Genomic DNA, 26,427 nt, shown 5'->3' with positions numbered 1-26,427 from the left:
ATCATTATTCAGTAAAAATACACTAAAATTGAAACACAGAATCACAGAATATCTTGGGTTGGAAGGGACTCATAAGGATCATCAAATCCAACTGCCTGCTCCTCACAGGAGCATAACTGTATATAACTTTACACAACCATAAAATATTTCAGTTTTCTTTTAAATAATCTTAAATTTTAATTATGAAAATAAATAGGAAAAATCAATGCAGCATTAGGAAACTGTGCCGAGCAAGCAGAAATGAAGCTGTTGCACAATGTATCTGCTGAATCTCCTACGACCCAAGGCTGTGGATTTCAGTTTTTGGCACTGGATTCCAACAAGTCTTTCGCTTCATTTATTTTTGTTGCTAAATAAGGTGATCCACCTGAGAAGAAAAAGGGGACAGTAATACCATTTACACATCAGTATTAAGTACCAAACTCTTCACTTGCAACACCTCTTTATTACTCACTTTTATTAGCTCTTCCTTCCTAAATTGACCCTTTTCATACAACTGCTTTAAAAATGACATTGACATGAAGCAAACCAATTGATAAATATGAGAAATGTAACCAAAACTGAAGTCACTAAAGAGTTACACTGAACAATTTATCTCAGAGAGAAGACTCGAGATCTGAAGTCACTTTACATCACTGTGATTTAGACTCGCAGTGCAATGCTGTTGCAAATGTATGCAAGGTCAGCTGTCTTGAACATTTAGCTAGAGCTAACAGCTATTATTTCCACTCACCCCAAAAAACTAAGAGGTAAAATTTTATAAGTAATTTTGACAAAGAATCATTACATGTGTGCACTTGCGTACATCTCCCAAGCCTCTTGTGTGCTAGATACCCAAAATCACCAGCCAGAAACCATCACATTAAAGCTATTTAAACATTGTACGCCTTCTAACTTCTAGCCCTGAACACTGTCATTGCTTCATGCTCCATCTAACAATCTGATTACAGTTCAGTGGTCTTTTTGTGTTTGGGATTTTTTTCACTCTCCCCTTGAGTGCCAACCATCTGCCTACAGTCACTGAAGCCAACCTGACAAGGTCTGTCTCAATAACTTACCATTTACTATAAGACACCTGTACATTTACATGAAAATGTGATTCTAACAAAATTGTGCACTGAATAGCATTTTTCAAGGCATCTATTCAATCATATTTTTTCATTCATCATTTCATTCATTCTATTAATCAGAAAAGATAATGATAGAAGAAATACACAGAAGTAGTTGTAGACACACAAAAAAAACCCAAACCAAAATGTAAGTCTGGCTTAAAGGCTTCTTTAGGACATTCCTGCAGGAATCCAAATCATTATAAAGTCGTATCATGGTGTAATAAAACAACTGGAAAAGGTGATAGAGTTCTCTTGTTCATGTTTTGGTTTTGTTTGAATGTAGTCCTAATGGAAGACACACTGGAAGAAAGCAAGGCAGGGCAGGGGAAGGGTAGAAAACTGGTTACTGGAAAATTTATTTATTATTTTTTTTAAAAACAACTGGACTTTTATACAGGAATAGGATTTACTACATCAGGTATTGCTTCATTCAAAGAGTAGCCAGGAGGATCAAACAGTAAAGACTAAAAACTGCAATAAACAATGTATCCCAAGTAATTTCCAAATGTGCACTGATTTTCTACATGTCTAGAGTGCAGGATCTTAAAGTAAATTCAAATCTGCTGGAAGTGTTTTCACTACATTTACATCCTTAAGTGCCATATTAATTTTGTAGCCCTCCAATGAGAGAAAATTCAATCTCATGATTGCCTAAGTGTTTGTTTATAATTAGGGCAAGTCCAAAAGGCTTCTCTCTCACTCTTTTTCCGTGAGCAAATACTCTTTCACAAAATTACTAACTGACAAATTAACATACAATTTATCAATTAAAACTCTTTAAAACTGAACTGTAAAGGTTAATAAGCAACCATTTTAGTACTGCTCACTGGGGAAAGTTTTAATGCAAACTTCTATATATTTCTTATCTCTAGTAACTCTCTCCAACATTTTTGATTTCATAACATATGTAACTTTTAAAGTCTGTAATTATTGCCCTTTCTTCTGTCAACTCCAGCTGGTAATTTAAGCAGTAATTTAAAATAGCTTTCTAATGTCAAATATTATTTTTAAAAGCACATCTGTGCTACCCACAGCCAGAAGAAATCAAGATATACATAAGCAAAGAAGTCTCTCTGTGATGCCACATGTTCAAGATGACTTCAGGCCCTCTCTCTCTGCAGCTGAAGACATTACACAAGCTTTTTTTCTATGACCATGCCAGAAGAGCTGCAGGCCCAGCAAAGAGGCACAAATTCCTTCAAATGGTGTCCCTACTGAGAAAATGCTCCAACTTAATAGCACACAGGAGGGCTCACTGCATCCATCCAGACCTACACTGTGCCCAACTGCAGGTGCATTACAGCTGTAAGACCAGGTCATTAAAATGTATGATCTTAGTAACAGGAACTGCCTCTTTAGGTCTGCTCAACATTCCACAGAGAGATTCACAGTGCTGGCTCACATCTCTAAGTACTGCTACAATAAGCTTAGAAGTTTATTATAAAAAATTTTGACGTAATTGGTACCCTGATGGTTAAGAGGCCTTTGACCATCGTAATACATTACAAATGCAGCAGAAGATTTCTACAGCTGTGCAGTTTATGCATTATAAAAAGTGTAAAAAATGAAAGCATGGAATTGAATAAGCAAGACAACTTTAGAATTAAAGTGAGGGGTGAAGACATAAAAGAAAAGCAACACCTAAAACCTTTCCATGGCCAGTTATTTTTTTCATTTTCTTAAAACAGGGTGCTGGCAAGGAGCCCTGTAATTCTGTCAAGAAGATATAAAAACCCTCCAATTTCCCCTTTTGACTTCTGAAATACATTGCAATTCTTCACCATCTGTTATTTTAAAGTAGAAACAGCAATGAACATATGGGCTTTCTTTCTCAACCAGCTGTAGTGTAGTTAAAGTTATAATAATAGCCTTTCCGTAAGATAAATTTACATTAAAAAACTGGCCACTAAGGCAACATTGCCCAGCTTTACATTTCTTCCAAGTGAATTCCAGGAAGTCTGAAATTCATCAATGATGTACTTAGTGACTGCAGAACATTTGCTCCCAGAAAGTTACTTTCATATGTGTGACTGGTCCCTCTCAGTTCAAAACAGGAATGTCAGTTTAATACAAAAATGTTATAACTAATTTTTTCATATTTTTAATTATTTTTAAGTGTGGAAGACTGGTCCCTGAGCTCATAGTTTTAACTGAAGTATAGAAAACAACATTAGAGAAAAATGGGTAAAACTGTGGTTCATAAAGCCTAGTTTATCTGCAAGTAGACACACAGAAGCTCAAGTCTATAAATAAACAAGATACATTTGCACTCAGTGGTTATTTACACAATAAACTTAAAGGATCTCGTTTAAGCTTCTTCCTTCCCAACCCTGGTTAAGAAAAGTAATCATTATTTACCTTTATCAGGATGATTCAAAATCATGATTCTTCTATGGGCTGTTCTGATTTTGGCCTTGTCAGCAGATGGACTGCAAAAATAAATTGAAGTGCTTACCATAAATGTCACTGAGCTCAGGCTATAAATTAACAGTTTATACTGGCTGAAAAATAATTAAAACTTGAGATTTTCACCATCTTGTGGACAAAACATAAAACTGCACCTCTAAAGAAGTAAACAAAGGCATGTAAGACACACTAGGAAGGACATTTTTTCAAAAGCCTGCATGCTTGACACACAAGTATCTTTCAGGCTTTTTAAGAAAATTATTTAAAATAAATGATTTTAAAAAAGGGAAAAGTCCAACAGCTCTAGGGTGTATCTAGTTTATTATTCTCATCATTAAACACAGAAAACACTTCTTTTTCCTTGTAGAAAATAAATATTTTTACGATCAGAGACAAAACAACAAATATTTAGTATTAGCACATTTTGTTCTACTGTAAATATTTGTATAGCCACTAGAAATAATTCTTCTTTCTGCAGGAGCCTGGGAAAAAAAAACAAAACAAAACAAAAAACCCAAACCAAAACCAAAGCTGTATGTTATTTTTGCAAAGCTGTTCAGTGTGTTATGTTCAAGGACATGCTGATTTACAAGTGCTACAGGATGTTGTTTTCTTCAATAAGAGATACATAAAATATGTACTTGGCTTAAACTAAATATGTACCTTACCAGACAAATAATCACTTACGGATGCAGTAGGCCAACACAGTATGGCTATCATATGCAAAAAGACAGTTTGAATGGTTTAGTTTTTCATAATTTGTTAGCATGAAGAAATGAAGCTGTGTTTTCCACTTCAGGTGACTTCTTAATCAGTGATGAAATCAATTAATTAATCTTTTTGTAGGTACAGTCTGAATGCAAGGTATCAGTCTAACTAAATTCCTGAGGTAAACAACTTTTAATTATTATTCCATCACAGGGAAATTAGGGTATGTTGCAAAAATAGTTCACAGAACTGCATAAGAAAAGAGTACTTCAATGGAACAGAAAGTAACCCAGAAAGTAAGATTTAAACAGAGGGTGGAAGGCCTTGAACTATATAAATACCAGAATGAAACTTTCTGTTATTGGACAGCTAAAAATAACAATCATCTATATTTTGATTTTTAAAGCTGTTGTTTAGCAATAAAAAGGAAAGTCAATACACCACATTTAGAAACTCAGATGGCCAAAGAGTAACTGCGGAAATGTTGCAGCTGCATACCACGGAAAAACATGCAGCTCTGCTTCAACTACAAAATTAGGTAGTTTAAATCAAATTTGTTTAGTTTCTGAGATATTGTTTATCCCAGTCAGACTGGTTTCTAAAGATTCTTCATCACTATCAAAAACCCCTTTAATTTGAAAAATCACATTTTTGTTGAACTGGTACAGCCTGACAACCTGAGTCTCACCAACCAGCCAAATCACGGCGCCTTCCAACATCACTAACTGGCTGAGAAGTCCATCACCTTGGTGGGAATTATCAATACTTGGAGAGCATGGCTGACATTCAGGAGGACCTGGACAGGCTGCCAGAACGGGATTACAGGAACCCTTCAACAAGGACAGATGCAGAGCCCAGTGTCTGGGAAGGAAGAACCCTTTGCAGTGCTACAGGCTGGGGACTAGCTCTGTTGGAAACACAGCAAAACAAAAAGCCTCAGCAGCTTACCTTGGCTGCAGAGAAGGACAATGACCTCCTGAGCTGGGTGAAGGGGCATATGGTCACTAGGTCAACAGCAACAGCTGTTCTCTATTTAGCCAGACACATCTAGCTGCTGTCTCCAGGTTTGGGGCCTCTGTACAGGAAAGACACTGGCCAACCACAGCAGGTCCAAGCAAAGGCCACCACAATAGTTGGGGGCAGGAGCACTCACCCTTCGAGGAGAGGGCGAGGGCGAGGGAGCAGGGCTTGTTCAGCCTGGACAAGAGAGGGCTGCTGGGGGACCTCACAACAGCCTCCTCAGCATCTACGGGAAGGAATGTGTAATGGGCTGGTATGTTGAAAATCTAAAAGCTACCATCAAATGCTCACCTTTACCATGGCTTGTATTTAGCATTTATACTACCCACGCATACTCAGCACTTGAAATACTGAAGAAAGTCTTTACCTCAAAATTTAGTATGATTTGTAAGCTGTGACACAGAGGACAAGTGTTACAATAAAATCAGGGCCTGAACAGATGCAGTTTGTGCATACCCTGGCATTTTCCATAACACTTATATACCCCCCTTTTTTGGGGGGGTATATAATATATATATCATACAGTAAGCAGTGAGTTAAATCTGGTCTAGAAAAGTGTGTTTAAACAATGTCAAAATTTCCTATAAAAATGTTAGCTGGGCTTCTATACATTTCAAAGCTCAAACCTTTAAATATTAAGAAGAACTTTCCTCAAATCTGATTAAGTCTTAACACATGCAAGACTCAGTCTAAACACAACAAGCAGCATCAGTGCTCCTGGTGAAGACTCAAGCTATTAAAACTAAAAGGGGACTGATTTCGGTTGTGACGAAACTTCAGACACATCCATGAGCACTGTTCAGGCTATGCATTGCCACTGTAAACACACTTTAATAAGCTGCCATGTGCTACTGTGAAGTATCATTGAATGTGCCCTTACAAAGTGGAAGCATTAATACATTATCGAACTTAAAGGCCAAATGAAATATTTCTGAAGAGCATTCCCATAAATCTCTTCTTCATTGTGCAAGCATGAAATATTTCAAATAGATGCAATTTATTTTCTAAAGCAAACGCTAAATGTATATAATTTCCATTATATTAGAAGTAAACACAAATAACACACTGAACAGGATTTTAAGTCCCAGTTTTCTCCATCTGAAATAATTTCTTCCAGGGATAATTAAAACCATCCCTTTTTTTTTTATTTTTTTATTCAGAACTCACTGATCTAGACCATAAAGGAGAAATCTACTACCTAAGGTTAGATCTGCTCCCTCATCTGGAAAGTCCTCAAACCTACCACATCACCTGCTTTACAGAAAACACCAAGACATGTGCTACCATGTGCCACCCAAATGTTTTTTAAAAATCCACTGAAAAATTCATTGACTACTCAGAAATTATTTCCACATAAAATGGAAATTATTTACCATACCTACTTTAAATGACAAGTCTCTCCAAGTTGGGGTTTTTGATGGGTTGTTTTGTTTGGGGTGTTTTTTGTTTGTTTGCAATATGCCTCAACCTTTTAAATCCAAACAAATCAGAGTGGAGAAAGAAAAAAAATGTTACTGACTTATGAAAAAAACAAGCGAAATTGATTTATTCTCATTTATTAATATAATCTTCAATATTCCTTGTCTCACAGGTTTTTTTGGAGACCAGGCCACGTGATTACACTAATTAGCACAGTATGTGCTATTCTGATTACTTCTAGAGCACTAATTCTCCAATGCAATATGTCACCATGCCTTCAAGCCAAACACAAGTTGCATGTTTTATGAGCATTTTATTGTTTGCTTTTTAGCTTAAGCAGAATATTAGAATGTTTTATAAGCCACTAGATGTCTTTTTTAAAAAGTTAAGATTTTGGCAAGAGCACTGCACATTCTCACAACATGCATTTTTTTCATTCAATACATACCAGACAAAAACATCTTAAAGCAACACACCTACCTTACACCTAAAATAAGACTAGCTTCTCGCCTACTCATTTTCTGTTCAAATCCTCCTTTATAGTATGATGAAAGACTCTAAAAAGAAGAAAGGGAAAATAACCAATAATTAGCTTCATGTACAAGGTGCCAGGACCTAAATCATATTTATATAACCTCATTCAGAAAACTGCATTCATCTATAATTTATTTTAAAGGCATGGAATGACTACAAACCAGGTAATCTGAAAGGATTTCTCCTGAGTGTTAACACATATGAAAAAACAACTTAAAAATAACTATCTGTGTTTTTACAATCTTCTACTGCCAATAAGGGATATTAATAGATACAACCGTTAAAAATCCTGTCTCTCAGCAAAAGGGTCCAGAATCAGAGTACAAACTGGCACAGAGTGGTACAGTGTATGTCTTGGAGAGGGCAAGAAAGGGAAAGGGGGAAACTTATTTGGAACAGCTTTGGTACCACTGCAGTAGAAAATTGCAAAAGTCAAAATACTTTGGCATCCAAGGAATTATGGACAACCACTCTGAAGTCCAGATATTTCTACAAAGTAGGTAAAATCAATAAAAGAGTAAGAGCAGATAACTTTTCATGGGAAAGAATGTTACTTCAAAAAAATATCTATCGTGAGTTCTTTGAAGGAACCCTGAAAAATATACAAAGAGCAAAAAGAGAAAAAAGAAAAAAAAGTAAAAGCAAAAAGGCTTAGCATAAAGTTACAACATCTATTTCAGGAAAGCTGGAGAACAGTGGAAAGTGTCAGAGTACATGGAGAAATCCTAACCAACTTTTGCCTTTACAGCCTTCCCTGGACACCACTGACTGATGACAGTTAGATAGAGGATCTGGAGAGAGAGAGGTTTTTTCTAAACTCATTGGCATGAGATACTTTAGCCACTGTTTTAAGAAGGGGACAGAAAAGAACATTAAAAAGGAGGAGATGGAGGTAAGAGTAAATTTCAGTATGTAAATGTTAGAGGGAATGGTTTAGAAGTATATTTGCCAATTTTTTTTTTTAATTTAAAATGTAAAAGATACTGAACCCCGACTGATAGTTACATGTGATGTCTTCAGTGTAAAGGTTTCTATAAGTAGAACTAAGAACTAGACCATTGCTACAAAAACAATAGTCTTACACTGCACAAATCCCAGAGGCAGCAGATGTAGCTCCAAGCCAGCCTGCCTTTTGGAACTGGCACACAGAAATCACTCAACAGACTGGAGGTTTTTCCTCAGTGCAAAACCTATCAACTGGGGAAAAATAAGCTTCCTTTGTTGCTATCAAAGGGAAGTCTGGCCCAAGAGCTAAGATTATTTTTAAGTGTTCCTTTTACCCACAAGTAAAAATGTGCCTGGCCCTTATTAAACACCTTTCTCACCCAATACAGTCATTCATGTTCAGCAAGAATTTTGCCTTATGTTTACTCAAACTCTTTTTTACATAATTTCAAAAGCATTAAAGCATTTAAAGGGCTTTGTCTACGATATGAAGCAAAGCCTCTCATTAAGCTTGAAGCAACATTCACCAAAAGCATGGTCCAGAAATACTTCACCTGTTGCTACCATGAAGTCATACAGAGCACACACATAGATTTTCTGTTGCGCTGTTATGATTTGAAAACAATTTTATCTTCCTTCTTCCCACCCCAAACCTTACACGAAATAAGCGCTACTATAACACTACAGGTATCAAAGCTGAAGTAACTGTGGATGTGTCACACCTACAACAAAAGCCTGTTGAGAAACCACTTCTATAGCTACAGCGTAACACAACAGAGGTCTGCAATAGTTAGTGCACATTGACTTTACAGGTTAGAGTATATAACTCTGAAGGAATACACAGGGCTTCTCCAGTCCTCCAAGAGGAAACGATGCTAATAATTTAATGGTCACCAGGTAACACTCTTGAGGAGGCTGAACTGCACAGAAATTTGCAGTGATACTGAACAGTTACTACAGCCAGGAGAGAAAAAACACACTTTAATGGCTTCTGAAAGATTTTCCAGGACTTCTCCCAGAGCAGCTTAGGTGCAGATGGATTTCTGGAAAGGTTAATTATTCTTTGCCCGTCACCTCTGGCATACAACTCTTACACACAAGGATACTGGTTCAGTATCCATGTAAAGACCAGTACTTGAATTATCCCTAACAAAGCTCATCTCTGCTCTTGGCAGATTTCATCTAAAACACTATTCAAAATAAGAAAATAGGGAGAGGTGGCTATAGGCTTACATTCAGAAATACTTCGTGTTTTTAAAGCCTACGTCCTTGACACTGTTCTAACCCTGGGGGAGCCTTGATGCAGCTCACATCCAAGAGGAATGAAAAAAAAAAAAAGAAAAAGGAAATTCTGCTGTCTGTGTCCTTTGGCACATCAGCAAAACCAGTTCATTGAATCGGTCATCACGAAAAAGCATTTTCTTCTCAGACGTGAAGCATGTAGCAAGAATAATCAATTCTTAAATTAAGGTCTTGCTCCTAAACAGAATTTAAAGCAAAAGGAAATTAGATACAAAAGCCATTTTTCCTGTTGCTTAGAATAAAGGGAAGAAAGCGAGTCTTCATTTTAGGAAACATCTCAGCAAATTTCTAGTTCCCTAATGAAACAACTTTTGCATGCTACTGAAATTAAAGCTTTTCTCCCCTGCTCTCCCAGTTGTAAATTCTGAGTAATGGCTGCAATGAAATGAAACAATACTCAAGGTATTTTTCTATTACAAGAAGTCCTCAATGAGCAGGCAGTTCTAGACACTTGATTATTTATTAACCCCAGCTATTGCAAACAAATTCTGTGCTGGAAAAATCATTGAAATAAGCTCTATTTCTTCATACTATTTGAAGTCAGGGGCTATAATTTAATTTTTTTAATTTCTTTGCATGTTGTTACTGTTCAGGTACTTATATAAAGCAAGCTCTGCTTTCTAAGCAAATGCTGTTGGTAGGGGGGACATGGACATAGCGAGACATGACACAAAACAGCTGGACTTGCTCTGCAAATAACTATTCACTCTTGCTAATTTTCACAAAAGCAGTCAGCTAAGAATCCATTTGGACTGTGACATCTTCAAGACACTTTTCCTGGCATAGTGCAGGGAAAGCATAATCTCCGTTTCCATCCCAAGCAAGAGATGCAAAATTCCGTAATTCAGACCATCTATCACAGCCCATGAAGTGGTAAATTTTTCCAAAACCTTTGCTTTGTTCCACTACCAATACAGTCCTCTATTGGAAAAGTAACAAACATTGGGAAAAAGCAAACAAACAAACAAACACACAACAAAAAAAAAAAAAAACAACCAAAACAACCCCAACCAAACCCCATCAAACTACAATAACAAACTATTAAAGCTGCATTAAAATATAATCTACAATTTGCTAAGATCAACTTTAGCATCCTTAACTTCAGTTAGAAAATAAAATATATGAAACAAACTGCAATTACATTATTCTCTCAAAACTTTATTTTCAATGAAGGACAAGGGAGATGATTGTTACCTTTTCCTCTCAATTCAGAATTCTATGAGTTCGAGCAGAATCGGATCCAACAAGGGAAACAGTGCAAAAAACCTCTAACGTACTATAGAAGATACCCTTTTCCTCTGGAACACAGAATTTTCAGGACTGTGGTGTTTGTGTATTTTTGCCTAGAACTGCTGGTTCTACCTTCAGTATCTTCTATCTCTCAACATACAATATCATTGATTCAACAAAGAAATGTAATGAATGCTTTTGAAATACTTTTTTAATTTCATATTTTAAGGAAATACTAACATTCTAATTAACAGCATTAAGGTCTGAGGAAGAAAAGCTAAATGACTGCTTACTGCTACACACCTTCTATTGGCAACAGACTCTTGTCATTACACACAGAAACAAAACAACGTCACTGGCATTTGTGATACCAGCAACAAAATTAGGCTAAAACCAGAAGGAAAAAAAAAAATATTTCTCTGGAAACAAGCATTATGATTTGACATAGAGGGGAACTGACAATGTTTCCTCTTATATCTTCCTCCACTGAAAAGGAGATAGTAGAAAAATTAGGGACTAAATCACAGTAGCATTTACATTTCATATTTAGAATATATATTTAACTGCCATAAATTAGAGGTAGAAATTCAGAACAAAACGTAACACTTTTAGTTGCTTTTACTTACTATTTCTGAATAAAAGATGAGTGCAGTTGCTGAATGTACACATTATTTATTTAGGTAAGTAAATACAAAGTGTAAAATACTCAAAATACAACAAGCAGGCATTTTAAATGATGGCTTCGTAACTGCTCAACTTGACCTTACCTAAGTAATTTCTTAGTGAGCAAGAAGAAAGGATAAACAGCATTTGGATTACCTTGCATGGTGACTGCAACCAACATGAACTGTGATTTCTATTGCAAATGGAAGATGAGAATGGGGTGAGGAGGAGTGGTGGCTTACAGAGAGAACAAGCCAAATAGGCAGCTGCTTCACAGCCTCTCAAAAGACAGTTGTGATGAAGGACAGGGTTTGATTCTAGAAAGCTAGAGTAACAACTGAAAATTACCACAATGACTAAGTTAGGCACCTCCAAACACCACAGAAAACCAGCAAAGTAACACTAAGCATAGACGCTATGTGACACATAGTCATATCGGAGGCTTTATCCAGTAAGCATAGGTAGATGCTCGATTGCCTTTGTCAGTAGAGTTTAGAGGGCAATATGCTGTAAAGAAACGTGATGAAAGTGCTAATTCACAGATCATATTCAGCAGCTTCAAATTCCCCAAACAAAATCACATAAGGCAGCTAACGCAAGAAGTTTTCACAGTAAGCACTTACATGGGATCTTTGTACGCAATGTTTTTACTTTTTTAGAGAAAACGTTATAAATAGGAAATAACTGATTGTTAAGGGGAGGAAAAAAGGTAGAAAAAAATTTCAAAAAAATAGTAGCTGTAGAGTAGTAAAGAACAAATAACCTTGGCTAAGAATTACACAAGGGTCTTAACTTTGCACTATGATTGTAGAAGAAAATACTATTACCTTCACAAATGTAAAACTGACAAATACATACAGTTAATGACAACCAGGAAGAGACAGCTTTCACTTTATTCAGTCAATCTCATCTTGCACTGTAAACATGTATTTTCAAGTTCAGAATAGAATAGCAGACAAGAGATACTCTACTGGAAATCAACACACGTTCTGGGCTGTAAGGCAGGATGTGAAGGCAGACAGAGGATGCAGCTCCAGGGACTAGGAATACTGTGAATGCAAAAGCACATGGCTTGCTCTTTATGGTTGTTCATGAATTCTGCAAGACTCTCAAAGTCATTGCGGTAAAAATGAGATAGGCCTGTAATGAGCTTGGCTTAGCCAGTATACCAGTACTGGGGGGTACAATTTCCTAGGAACAGACAACTCTCTGTGCAGTAGCATGTCATATTTCAATGTGTTAAAGAGTCACTGCCTGCTTTCTTACATGAAGATGTCTGAATTTAAATTCTCTAGCCTGTATCTACAAATGTATAGAAGAAATGCTGAAGTAAAACTGCTGGGGTGGGAGGGTGAAGATAGAAGCACTCCCTACTTTGAAACCACATGTCCTTACTGCAAGCTACCTCTAGCAAGCATGCAAGTCAGACTGTTTCCATATCATGTGAAAGCAATTTAATTCAGAGTATCTAAAATCCCCTCTGCTGTTCTGGCAGGCAACTTGGGAATCTCTCAAAAAATTACTTTGAAAAAAAAAAACAGTTGGCCTCACAACAGCAATGCAACAGAGGGACAGCGGGCAAAGACTGATTGAGGAGCACCATTTCTGGCTGATACATACTGCAATTAAGAACAAGCATGGATCAACCCCCAGAGGACAGCCCATGTTTAGTCTTCTCCCTCCCCAGGAAGGGACACACAAAGTACAGATGGCAAATGTATTTGGACTCAAGCATCTCTCTATATAATGTAGACAATGTTGCAACTGGCCTCGTGTTAATAGGTACAATGCAAATGTTTACTTTAAAAACAAACAAACTAACCACCTACCTTTAATATCTTTTTCAGGAAATAATAATCTACTACTCCCTCAACACTCTCATAGAGGAACTGTATTCCTTCCACTGTGGAAAAGCGCTCACAGAGCATGAACTCTGAAGGAATATACTTCTACAATCAAACATCTACCTCACTAGGAATTACTTTAATCAAACAGGAATTGAATGCATTTATTTATTTACCAGAGGACAGCATAGCCACTGAAGAAAAAAGTAAATGCTCTTGAATATTCCATGCATATGCTCCTCTCACAACACCCCATCTCTTATTTTTTTACCTCATTATCACATTTTTAAATATACAGGGCAAAACAAAGAGCAAAAAATTGGTTAAAAGTTCAAATCAGACAGGGAATTAAAAAAGACAACTTATATGTGAACAAGAAAACAATATCTCTATGCCCATCTCTATGGCAACCTTTCTTAGAAGTTTATCAATTTGCCTTATTGACTTTAACACTGTATCTGGGAAAGAAAAAAAAAGGAAAAAAAGACTAACTTCTTACATTTTTAGCTTCTTGAAATGAAACTGCGTGTCATCACTTTGTAATCTCTAGGAATTAGCTATTTTCTCACAGCAGCCTTTAACCATTTATCACACACTTATTAGCAAACAGTTCTCAAACATGGAGCATCACCAGGAAATTCTGTTTATCAAGCTCACAAACATCTTTTGATATAGCTACATCCACATGAATTTAAAAACATGCCAGATAATATGCCAGAACATGCACAGTAAAGAGCACCCCTATCCTGGAAAACAGGATAATCAAAGTGGCACTTGCTGTATGTAACATAAAATGTCTCCTCTCTAAATACTTGAAACAAAATCATTAATTCAGCATAAAGTAACCGCTAAACTTACAGAAGTTGAAATCCTCTTTGCTGTCTCTGTAATTGCCTGTTCCAACGGCTTCCAAAGCTGGAAAGCATAACGACCTGAAAAAGATTGAAGTTAAATGAAATTATAACCAACATTCACTAAAAGGAGAAAAAAAGTCTCCAACTTACGTTCATCAGCATAAAGCAGAAAGAATTTTGGTTTCTAAAAAATATAAAATAAAATAAAATAAATAAAATAAAATAAAATAAAACCCCTTCCTTTTTAATCTTTTTGTCTCATTTATTTGTAGTACAGCCCCACTGCACTTTACTGCTTTTCAAGATGTTCCCTCAACAGTCATTTTTGGATCCTGCCCAGAAGTCATCCCACAGTAAACTTGCTATGGTTTACATTTTTCAATCTTTGTACTCTTTGGGAAGGGAACGGAAGAAGCTCAGTATACTTCACTTAAAAAACTAGTCAGGGATTGCAAAGATCCATTGTGTTTGCTCACAAAACAGATTTAAATGCATTTCAATACAATAAATGAAGAGATATGCCTTGTGAACCTCAAGAAAAAGGGCAGTATGAAACATTAGCTTTGGATATACATTATTTATTAAATACTGTTCAAAGGTTATGTTTTCAAGAAAAGAAATCTATGTACTACATGCTTCTTGCTGTGATGTTGCATGCTTAATCACACATTTTGTAAGTACTGCATTTTTTATTTTGCTACAAAGAGAGAATCTTCTGGGATTCAGAGCCATTCAACTCCCCACTGGTAGTGAATATCTACAGCTAGGAAAGGCTAGAGTAAACTATATTAGACTGTTTTCTCAGAAGTACAAAGCAGGTCTATCAATTTCAGAATCAAGATTTGCGCCATGTTACTTGAGAATTTTCTCTCTACACTCCCTCTTCCCAATTGTTGTTTTCATTAACTGTTCATTAGCAATGTAACTTATTGTTATACACAATGGAAAAACTTTTTATAAAACTGTGGCTGTTTCATTCAGATAGCACCTTGCTTTCTTAAAATACCATAAATTTTTAAGAATAAATTCTTAAAATAACCATAGGTTATATGGTATATAAATATAAAATAACCATAGGTTATTTTAGCTATCTAAACCCATGTTTATGTTAACACAGAAGCTAAAGCCACTATTAGAGCATCACTGCTGAAATGTTGTGATCTATTTGTGATCTACTTGTGATCTCACCTTCTTCATGCTTTCTGCCACCACTTCTCTGCTAGCTGCCATTAATTTTTCAGCTCACCTAGCGGAAATTCTAAAAAGCATTCCTCTTTTGCTTCTACACAAACACATATATAAACCAACTGCTTAAAGGCATACATTACCAAAGATCTTGGCTTTCATTCCCCTAATCATTGTACCCAGAAAACAGCCACTGAACTTTGGTGCAACTTGTTCATCTTTTGAGTAAGTTCTTGGTGTATGCGTTTGTACACAGCTGACCTTGGCTGCTTTTATATACTGAAAATTATGGAAATTGGTTTGTGTATTTGAAAACCAAAACAGACCACAGTCATCCAGTCTAAGTAACCCAAAGTATTACTCATGTTAAGTTCAACAGCTGTATTCAGACTAGAACCTATTTTTCAGAATAACATACAGTCCAGATGCAAAGAGTTCAGGTAACAAACAATGTACTATGGGAACAGTTTAATGTGATAAATCACTGCAGCCACCTAAACCTTCTATTTTTCTCTTTTTGAATTTGTTAGGTGTTACCTTTACATCACAAGATCCTGCTGCAGTCTATACTACAGAGCATCCACCTTGCAATATGTTATTAAATAAACAAAGTAAACTTTTCACATTACATCTTGCAGGCAAAAAGCAGATGGAACCTTTTAGCTGCTGTCCATAAAATTAGTTTCAAACTGTGACTTTTCAAAAAAGAATTTTGGAAAGCATGTCCAGGATTTTGGAGGGATGGGAACTATACCTGGACACAGTTCTCCATAGCACGCTCAAACAGTCTATTTTTCCAATTTTTATATTTATAAAAGCTTCATTAACCTTTTGGAAATAGCAGCTCACAAGTGACAGTTCCACACTCAGCTGGTAATTTAGCTTACCTGCAAATGCAACAGTTGCAACACCAAGTCCAACAGCTATCATTGTTCTGGCCTAAAGCAGAGAAACAGGAATCAGAATAACAGGCAAATTCTAATTTGAAATACAGGCACCTTTTATTTTATCAGCAAGTATTTCTGATGTCTGACATTTACAAGAAAGATAAAAGTAAGTTCTGTATTCCACAGGCTACATTAGATTTTTAGAGTTCAGCTCCATTAGCCCCTGCCAGCACATCAGGTTTAGCCAGGAACTACCCATTAGCAAATCTGTAAAACACTGACAAAGCAGTTCACATCATGTACTGATAAAAAAAAAAAGGCAAACAACTATTCAGGATCACCTGAAATTAGTCGTGCCAAATGATTCAACACAAAGATCATCAGTTTATTACACAAATATGAAGAGCTTAAAAAATATATATTGTTGCGCAAAGTCCTTCACTGGGAATTTCATCATGATATAGCTTGAAAATGATATTGGAATATTAACTTAACCTCTATGTCCACAAACATACATTAGCATCTTCCATTGTTCATGCTTTGACTTGTGGAAGCCCCAGTAGAGAAATGAAGCACAGAAACCTCTTTTCATTACTTCACATCAATCACTGGACTCTACCTTATAGATTCACTTTTAGTCTAACTGGGGTTTTGGAACCAAAACCACAAGAGAAAAAAAAAAGGACAAAAAGAAAGGAAAGGAGAGAAAAAAAAAAAAGAAAAAAAGACTTAAAACATCTGATGCAGACAACAGTCACATACACAGTGCTTGAAAAAAGCCAGCACCTCAAGGACAATAAGTATCATCTCCATGTCAAACAAGAAGCTGCTGAAAGCTATGTAGTAAACCCTGAAGAATGTACTGACTTTTCACACACCTGCAGAAATCAAGAAGGATGATGAGCACTGCAAGTGTTGGGGGCATCTCTCCACTTCCAAAAAGGCAAGATGTAATCTCCAAAACAGATTAAATAGTCATCTGTGGCACTACCTGTCTTATCATATAATAGTTCAATAATGCCTTGAACTTTCCCCCAGGAAACACAAGGAATCAAATTCTGCCTGTTTAGCTTGAATTCAAAATATAACAATGAAAATGCTTTTATCACCAGACCGTCTCTTCTAAACATGACTTGCTTCTGTATTTATCCAGTAACTGGTTTACACTTTTTCTACCAACAAGCCTGACACCAGGACTTAAAAGTCCAAATTTCAACACGAGTCCCCTAATAACTGAATTTGGAGCCAAGTTGCCTTTGCTACTAAGCCTCCTGGGGCTAAAATTCTGCCTTTTGATAGTACCCAATCTCAATTCTAGACTGTAAAGAAATAAAGGAAATTAGTCACTTAGTGTAACTTACTTAGCACTAGTAGCTAGATGTGCTGAAGCCTCAGGCCACAAGCTGTGAATTTTCCCACAGATATGCTGAGCTTTTTACCTGCTTAAGTAAAAGGAAGCCCCAGAGCCAGTGTATGATAAGGAAACAAGGAAGGACACTACCCCTTGTCAGCAGAACCTGCAAACTCAGGAAGAGAAACAGCCTGCCTAAAGACAGTGAAGGGACCTAACTGAGAACAAGTCAACTCCAAACTCTAATATTATTATCGTACCAAACTGTTGCATGAGGGGTGGGAAACTTAAATTGTAAGGGTACAACTGCTTGAGGATATCTTTGTTTGAGGGCCCTCTCTGGAGGTAACCAGCTTGAGCTGCTTTTACCACTGCACCGACTCAAATAAATGATTGTATTTAGAGCCTAAGATTTTGTTACAGGATACCTAGGGTAGAGAAACACTGTTAACACAGAGGGGGAGTAGGGGAAAGAGTTGGGAAATATCAGTTTTAAAGCCTCCTAGACCTGTCTTAACTATGGTCTAGAACACAGGTCAACAACTTTCCCAGCAAAAGGGCAGTTGTACAAGATGTAGGCACTGCCATCACGCCGAGTAGCTCCTACAGATTTGGCTGCAAAGGCAAGTGGTTGTTATTGCTGCTTGTAGTACTGAGCTCAGAACAGAGAGAGGGATAGTCTGCTCTGAGCTCATCTAGAAGAGGATGCATTCCTCTCTATCTAGCTTCTGAACCCTATGCATTTTAACTAAGTACTTACCTCCTGCTTACCCAGTTGGGGCTATTCTAGCTATTCACATAACACAATGCTGCAATTGCCTAGAGGTTTCTCATAGAATAGAAGAGACTTAATAAACATACTTAAAGTGAAGCTCCAAAGTTAAGACTCGGGGAGTTTTGGCCTTAAAAATCTACTCATTTCAGTAGTGTAACTCTTCCATTTCAGTGTAGTCTTCAGTCTCAATACTAGCACTCTTTTCTGAATGCAAAAATAACACAGTAGTTTTATGTCTGTTGTTGAGTTCCACAAAATTTCCCCTTGTCTTTAGACCATGAAAAAATATGTTACCTTTAATGGCAGAAGATAAAAAATAGTGAAGCATACCATTCATCTCCACACTAAACTAAAACTCGTCATTTCTTCTCACAAATCGTTTTTTCCCAGGCTCTCAATATTCAACCTTCTAAAAGTCTCTAATTCCTGTTTAGAAAACAACCAATATCAGCCACATCATTCCTGAAAATATCATAACCCTACAGAAATTCTATTATTATTCTGTTCTGTGGTTTGTGACTGTGGATTTATATTGAAGAGACTCCTTGACTGGTTCAGAGTGACAGTGAGAATCTATGTTGTTACAGTCAATTAAGAGCTCAATGTGTTAAACAGATCACGTTGGCAAAAAAAAAAACCAACAAAAAAACCAAAACACTAGCTTGTACTTGTCCAACTTAAGTTATACTTGCTTTGCCACCAAAGAGGTGGGTTAAGTTAGCAGTCTGCAATAAGGTATGCTGGTTGCAACTGGGCACTAGCAGCAGACACTTTATCACAGGTAAGGCCAAGCACTGAGACCAGGCTAATAAATAACCCTGGACTCTGTCAGTTCAGTGCAGAAACAGCTTAAGTGTTTTTGCACAGTAGTCTGGGAACACAATATCAAAGGCTCTCAGGGGTCTCTACAGAGTCAGCCATGTCCACTGGACTGCATTATTTCAATCTGCGGAAAGTACTAGCAGTTAGTGGAAAGCTAGGGCTGCCTGAAAAACAGTGGGCAAAAAAAGCACGGCAACAGCTCTAGAATAGGAGCAGGATGTAGGATCACAGGCATATGACAACAAGCCAGAAAACTAGGTAAAAGTGATGGAAAGTTAAAACCAGAGAGGCTCGAATGACTGTCCATATTTTGAAGAGAGGCACAACCACCAAGAAAGCTAAGAAATACTGGTTGACAGTACCTCACCTCGTTTGCATTATGAGCAGGTTACAGAAGAGTTACCTACCACAAAGTAGCAAAGAAGTGATAACTTGTCATACCAAAGCACCCTCAATGTTACAGTGTTAACATTCAAACTATATACATGACATAAAAACTGAATTTCAATCAAGGTAAGAAAGATTGCAGTTTGTCTCTTACTGACCCAGCCACTCTTAACATTAGTGGCAACTTTAAGTACTAACCAGAAAGTCCTTTAAGTCCAGCTTGACTCATTTCCCATGCTCACTTAACTCAGTTCATTATTTAGAAGAGTAAGTCGAGAAGAACGGTGCTTTGAAACGTAGACTATAAAGTTCAAAACTCTTTTCACATCAATATTAAATAAAAGTAACTATCACTGAGGAAGGGATCAGTTCATTTATGGCATGCTAATACAACTACTACAAGAACTATTTTTGGGTCCCACTGTTTAAAAATACCTCTTATTTCAGACTCATAAAAACTAAATATATATATACATACATAAATAAGTAAATAAATACACTTACTGGCTTTCAGTTATGACAGAGCTGCTTTCCCCCCCCCCACTGTAAAAAATGCCATTACAAAATTTCTCAGATACAAGTTTTAAATGAAAGTATTCTGTTAAGACCCAAGAGGGAAAAATAAAGAAATAAAAGATTAAAAAGTAACATCTGTACCTTTCTTTATTCAATGAATCAGCTCCCAAAGGTTAGTCATCAACCCTATGTTATTCTGCTGATTTCAATATTTTAATTTTACTATGCAGTTCACCTTTCAGTAACAAATCCTCTTAGCTACAGAAAACAAATAAGCTTTTGCCAAATCTGCAAAACCTGATTTTTAAAAAAATTCTTTTCAGAAACCTGTGTAAGAAAATACAAACATTAGAAAGGCAGTTGCAAGAGCTGACTTACCAAAGCATCTGGCAAACAAGAGGATAAAGCATATTAATTAACATATATTTCATATACTGTTAGCATACAGACATCTGTGGTCTAATCCTTTAATATCTAATTTTCCAGTAGCCTAAATTTTTTAGAAGAAACAGGCAAGAGTAAGATATTCTTTTTGCACATTCTTAAACCACACTGCTCTGTTAACTTAACCATACTCAAAAATAAGACTTCTGTAATTCTTAGCACTGCAGCTTCTCCTTCTATGAAGCAGAAAAAAAGTTAAACTTATAAACAAAAGGAGAATTGCAAATGCATAATTTTAAAATTTCATCACAACACTTTTACATCTGACTAAGTAAAAGAACAACCTTCAGAAATTTTAAAACATATCTGCTTGCACAGGACTTGGATTTTACACACCAGCTCTTCTACCACAAGCAGTGAAAACACCCTTCTTGGTCAAATGAAAAATATTTTGCTCTTCTCACAACTAGCTTTTAGACACACAGCAAAAGCTCCACAGTCTTTTGCCTCTGAACCTACAGTGCAACAGAATAAAAAGCACAGTGAAAATAACAACTTGTTCTGATGGACTGGATGGCATTTTGTAATTAGTCCATGCTTAATCATGGATCAACAAACTAGGAAGTATGTACTTACATTCAAATAAGTACACAAGTGTAAATTGCTTAACCAAACCCTTCATTTTAAGAAAGTTTGAATAGGTTTACTGACTCCCCCCTCTGCGCCCCCCCCCAAGTGCTGTATTCCACTAAGCAGCAGGATACATAATTTTACTAACCAAGTGTAAAAGATATTTCTGAAACTACATTTTCCCTTATGTAAAAATTCTTGACTTGAAATCCATGATTGTTCGGTACAGAAGCTAGAATAAGGGTCCTATTCCGCATAAGAGCAGGTACAGCTTATTGGAAGACTATTTCAGAGCAAATCACCTAGTTAACTCTATGTGGAGCCAGATACGTTTTGAAGTGGGTCTATATTATAAACTATCTGCAACAGATTTGATTGCATAATTTAATGTTTGCCTTCCTGTCTTACCTTCCTCTGAAACTTAATTTGTTTTTCAACAGTGAACTAAAAGTAATTTCAGTTAGATGCTGTTCTACATATTCACCCAATTCTCATGTCAATTTGAGTCATTTATTTTAATAGCAACTTTTCTGTTTTGTATATAAAGCTATGCCTACAGTTTCTGACAGTTTTTCATAGGAAATGGTACCAAAGCAAGGGATTCACTAATGAAAGCATTACCATACAGCATTCAAACCAATCTTTTTGAGTGTGTATTAACAACGACCTGTCTTTGTGAACACTCTGTGCTCCTACTGTTCTCTTCCATCACTCAAAATGCTTTTGTAAAACAGCTACAAAGGCAGAATAGTCTTCAGCTAACATCCTGGACAACTCACAACCAAGATTCAGGGCATGGTATTGAACACAGCTCTATTACTTCCAAGAGAGGAATGCTGCTGTTATCTCCTACTACTCTTTCCTTCTACTGTGGCAAGGCAGCCTTCTTAACCCTTCAGAACACCGGAGGAACAGATGCACAGCACTACAGTTGATCTTACTATTTCTCTCTGGCTAAATTTTAGAATATTGTTATACACAACTTGATCTCCTTCTGGATTCCTTAGCTGAGAAAGCACTAAGTACAAATACTGTCCTTTCTTCCACTATCTAATGTTATATAAAGAGTTTCTACTACCAACTGTATGCTAACAGTTTACAATGTATATATGCCTGAAAAACACCGCATTCTCCACTGAAACATCTGGCTAAACAATATATTTCAACAGAAAACTGCAGCAATCCAGATTCTAGTCTCTAAAGACCAATCTGAGTCTCTGGACCTTAGTAAGAACCTGACAAAAAACTCACACCAACAAAGCCACATTAAATCCCAGATGCAATTTTTACCCCAGACAGGTAAGAAGGCCCAAAGACTCCACAAAATTCACCAGGAACTTCCCCTCTAGCATTCCACAGAGGGAGAGTACATGGATATGACAATAATAAGTTTGGGAGTCAGCTTCTTCAGATTACATAGGCTGCTGTTAAATACATGGAAAGATTGACCTGGAGGAAAAGAAGTCCTACACTGTAGTAATAATGGATTAACAACTTAGAGACAACTATGATTTTAAAAATTGTGTTAAAAAGCAAAGTATTCTAGAGACAACAACAGGCACACAATGAAGGCAAATTCATTTTTAAAGCCATTTTAAAAATGTGAAGACTTCACCATTCAGTATGTTAAGCAGTGTTCCACACATATTTTACAAATACCCAATTCTCTTCCAAAGAGAACTTGCTGTCACATGAACTAGCTGAAAGAAGACCAGACAGAAGCAGTGGGATAAAGTTCCAGCACCCTTCCCTCTACAGCACACTACCGCATAGGAAACCTTGAAAGCATTTTTGCCTTTCACTCCAGACCCATTCACCCTCTCCCATGCTAAAAAAGATCAGATGGGAATTATTTTTCTGAAACAGAGCTCTACAAAACCATTAACACTTGAACCAGCCACAATAAAACTAGCACAGTATGTGAAAACACCACAGGTATCATTCCTTTGCGGCAAGGGAACACAACTTCAGGCCTTGTGTGCTCACGCCCGAGGCAAGGGGTCCCCACCCCCGACCTTCCTGCCCACCCCGGGGGGCTCGGAACGCCTGCCCGCCGCAGCCCCGGTGCTCACACTCGTTGGGTGTGAAAGCCCTCGGCTAAGAAGCAGCGCTGGGGAGGGTGAAAGTGTCCGAACGCCTCCTGGGTCTGCGGGGGAATCAAAGGGAGGAGCGACCTCCGCCCCGTCTCTGCCGGCAGCGGGGGTGGGGCATGACGAGAAGGAAGAGAAGGAAGATGAATGGCAGAGGTCTTGCCCTCCCCTCTCCTCTCCTCAGCCGCCACTCGCGGGATGGCTTGCCCCTCTCCCAACCCCCCCGCCGCACTCACCAGCCCTCGGTCCAGCTCGGCTTGTCCCTTGCCGGCACCCGCAGGGACTCTGGCGTATTCGGCATAGCGCAGAGCCTCGGAGGAGGCCGCGGCTCCTTCCATGATGGAGGGGGAACAGGAGAAAGCGCTACAGGTCGGCTGGAGGGACAAACCAGTTAGAAGGACGGGCTGCGAAGCTCCCTCCTCCCCTTGCCAATCTTCCGCGCGAGGGGCGGGGCCAGCGCTGTCGTCTCAGACAAGCCCCGCCCCGGCGCCCGGGTACGGGGGTGGTGTGCGCAGGGGACACAGGGTCTGCCCGGCGGGGAAGAGCTTGGCTCTTTTCGGGGGGCTTTTCTCACCTAGAGGCTTAACGCAGGGTGAGGGACTGGTGTCGGTGTCTCCCTTATTTGCCCTCCTGAGCGGTTTGAAAGATAGGGACCGACTTTTTAGCAGGACCTGTTGTGATAGAACGAGAGGAGACGCTTTTAAACTGAAAGAGAAGAGATTCAGGCTGGATGTGAGTAAGACTATTCTTTACAACGAGGATGGTAAAACACTGGCTCAGGTTTACCAGAGAGGTGGTGGATGCACCATCCCTGGAGACATTCAAGGCCAGGATGGATGTGGTTCTGGGCAACCTGAAGATGTCCCTGCTCTTTGAAAGGGAGTTGGAACTAGATGACCTTTGAAGGGCCCTTCCAACCCAAACAATTCTATAACTCTGTGATTTCCTGCAAATGCTGACAAATAGGATCATAGTTCACCCTTTGGAAGATCTTCAAGCAGTAACTCATAAGCAGATGCTGTCAATCACCATTAGTCCTGTATCACAAAATGTAAAATGATGAATCTCATTTCTGTACAGCAGCGTAGCAGCTCATCTCTTGCCCTTATGCTGATTTTCCCGCTGTCCTGTCTCGTAGTGCTGGCAATGGAACTGAATTATCCACAGATTGCTAAGTGGTGTGACTCAACAAAGAGAATTACTCTCCTCATCTCCTATTTCAAACATTAATTGCTCTGCTGAGGCATCTTTCTGAGCACACGTCATGGTATCGTATATCTGATTGATACTCATCAGTCCTACAACACCAAAAGGCAACTGCTTTCGCTCTAAAGTATCTTTTTAAAGTACAGCTGCTATTAACCATAAAGGTGAGTTGACCATAAAGAGCATTTCATCCATCTTAGACATATGCATAAATTTAACTTTCTATAACACAGAAGTCATTGGAAGTTGTATAATGATTCACTTGGGAAGAAATGCATTCCTTTTTACTCTCTCATTCAACATATAACATACAATCATATATGATTAATTTTTTAAACCTTCAGAAAAATTGAATTTCTTGTAAACTTGAAACCTATTTTAAAATCAATAAAAATGTCCCCGAGTAATCATTTTTTTTCATTGATTTGCATAGAAGTAATGTATGTCAACTTACCACTTTTTAGATTAAGAAACTCAGTTTGAAAAATAATAAATTACAAGTATTAGAATTTATTTTTTCCCTTAATTTTCCTATTCTGCATTTTATTGCAAGTTGTTTGAAAAAATCCAGGCCTCTCCTGATGATGTAATGCTCTTTGTTAAAAGATAATCAGCTATAAGAAAAGTACCTATACATAGAAATAGCACTTTTGAGTTCGATGGGACAGCAAAGTGAATGAGAGTTACCGTTTTTAGCCACCAGTGTTTGGCCAGGCAATTAGGAAGTACACGTGTGGTTCTAAACAAGAATTGCTGCATTGCTTTGAAAAACTTTAAAGACTCAGTGGAAAAAACTCAGCAGAACATCAACAGCAATGAATTTTAACAATGCTTTGCAGTTCTGGACAACCAAACCCCAGAGTAGTCCAGAATAGTTTCTCTAATACCCAGGTATACAACCATAATTTACAAAATCTGGCTAAGTGGTGCCACATAAAATCTATGTGAAATACAGGAGGGTGAGGAATCCCAAATGTTTTGTTGTCTGTTGTGGTTTAAACCCTAGCCAGACAGCTTGTTCAGTCACTCCCAGTGAGTGGTGAAGGGCTGGAAGCAATCGAGGTGCCTCCCCCCCCGCCACTCGGGGTTCTCCCCTTCCCCGCTCCCGGAGGGATGGGGAGGAGGATCGAAAGACTGCAACTCCCACGGGTTGAGACAAGAACAGTCCAGCAACCAATGTACAACACAAATCACCACCGTTACTACCAACGACAACAATGATAAGAGAAAATGACAAGGGAAGAGAATACAATACCACCAGCCAAGAAGCGAGTCCCACCCAGAAGCCCGTGTCCTTCCGGGTAACTCCCAGTTACCCCCCCCCCCTCCGGGCATGATGTGCTGTGGTATGGAATACCTCTTTGGCTAACCTGGGTCAGGCGTCCTGTCTCTGCTTCCTCCCAGCTTCCCCTCCTCCCTGGCAGAGCATGAGCCTCACAAAGTCCTTGGTCAGGGTAAACATCACTTAGCAACAACTGAAAACATCCATATCACCAGCACTGTTCCCAGGCTGGAAGTCAAAACAGCGCGCTGCACCAGCTACCAAGAAGGAGAAAAAATTGACTGCTACTGCTAAACCCAAGACACTGTCTTACTGTCAGCTTGCCCACCAGGAATTATTCATTTCGCCACCTTCATTCTCCTTCTTGTACACTCAGGCACTGGATACTTGCCCCAGCTCCCACCTCTTGTACTCTTCCTGAGAGCTTAGTCAAGAGCAGCGTGTTCATCCACACAGGCTTCCCACCACTCTTGTTGGATTTCCTATTGTCAGGATGGACTGTTCTTAAGCTTTAAGATAGGGAACCTTGAAAATAAGAACAACTCTCTTGGACTTCTCTTCAGTACTGTATCTTATGGGATCCTTCCAAGCTGATCCCCGAGACCCCTGAAAAGGTCAAAGTCTGCTCTGTTTAAGTCTGGGGCTGTGATTCTGTTATTTTGCCCTGATTCTACTGTTTCATGGTCACTGTAGTCAAGTTCTTTCCCATCTGTAAATATCAGATACAGAAGAACACTTCCCCTTGTCAGGTCCTTGATAACCTTTGCAAGGAAGTTATCATCAATGTGCTTGACAAACACCTTATGTCATCGTAAGCGTAGCAAAATTTGGGCTTTAAAAACACTGGGTCAGACTATGGTTGATCCAAATACACG

General features: G+C 38.1%; 1 protein-coding gene across 1 annotated transcript; it reads right to left on the bottom strand.

Annotated features, from left to right (window-relative positions):
- Positions 1 to 152: 152 nt before the first annotated feature.
- DNAJC15 (DnaJ heat shock protein family (Hsp40) member C15) lies at positions 153 to 24,330 on the bottom strand. The gene is made up of 7 exons (XM_057409684.1): positions 24,267 to 24,330; positions 23,301 to 23,497; positions 16,110 to 16,161; positions 14,042 to 14,115; positions 7,146 to 7,222; positions 3,471 to 3,541; positions 153 to 367 (listed from the first exon to the last, which is right to left on the bottom strand). The coding sequence occupies exons 1-7, from the start codon at positions 24,328 to 24,330 to the stop codon at positions 297 to 299; spliced, it is 606 nt and encodes a 201-aa protein (XP_057265667.1). The 3' UTR covers positions 153 to 296.
- Positions 24,331 to 26,427: the final 2,097 nt, after the last annotated feature.

The sequence above is a fragment of the Pezoporus wallicus genome, unplaced genomic scaffold (assembly GCF_028554395.1).
Source record: "Pezoporus wallicus isolate ANWC-B61680 ecotype Strahan unplaced genomic scaffold, APGP_CSIRO_Pwel_v1 contig_2543, whole genome shotgun sequence".
Taxonomy (NCBI): domain Eukaryota; kingdom Metazoa; phylum Chordata; class Aves; order Psittaciformes; family Psittacidae; genus Pezoporus; species Pezoporus wallicus.
This window is presented reverse-complemented; position numbering and strand designations above follow the sequence as displayed.

What these genes read in the sequence shown, in the direction of transcription:
- DNAJC15 (XM_057409684.1), bottom strand. Translation starts at nt 24,330, where the DNA reads ATGACGTGTGCTCAGAAAGATGCCTCAGCAGAGCAATTAATGTTTGAA. An exon ending in TGCAACTGTTGCATTTGCAG is followed by an intron (nt 14,116 to 16,109) that starts GTAAGCTAAATT and finishes AATCTTTTTCAG; the next exon opens with GTCGTTATGCTTTCCAGCTT. An exon ending in TTTGAATCATCCTGATAAAG is followed by an intron (nt 368 to 3,470) that starts GTAAATAATGAT and finishes TTTTCTTCTCAG; the next exon opens with GTGGATCACCTTATTTAGCA.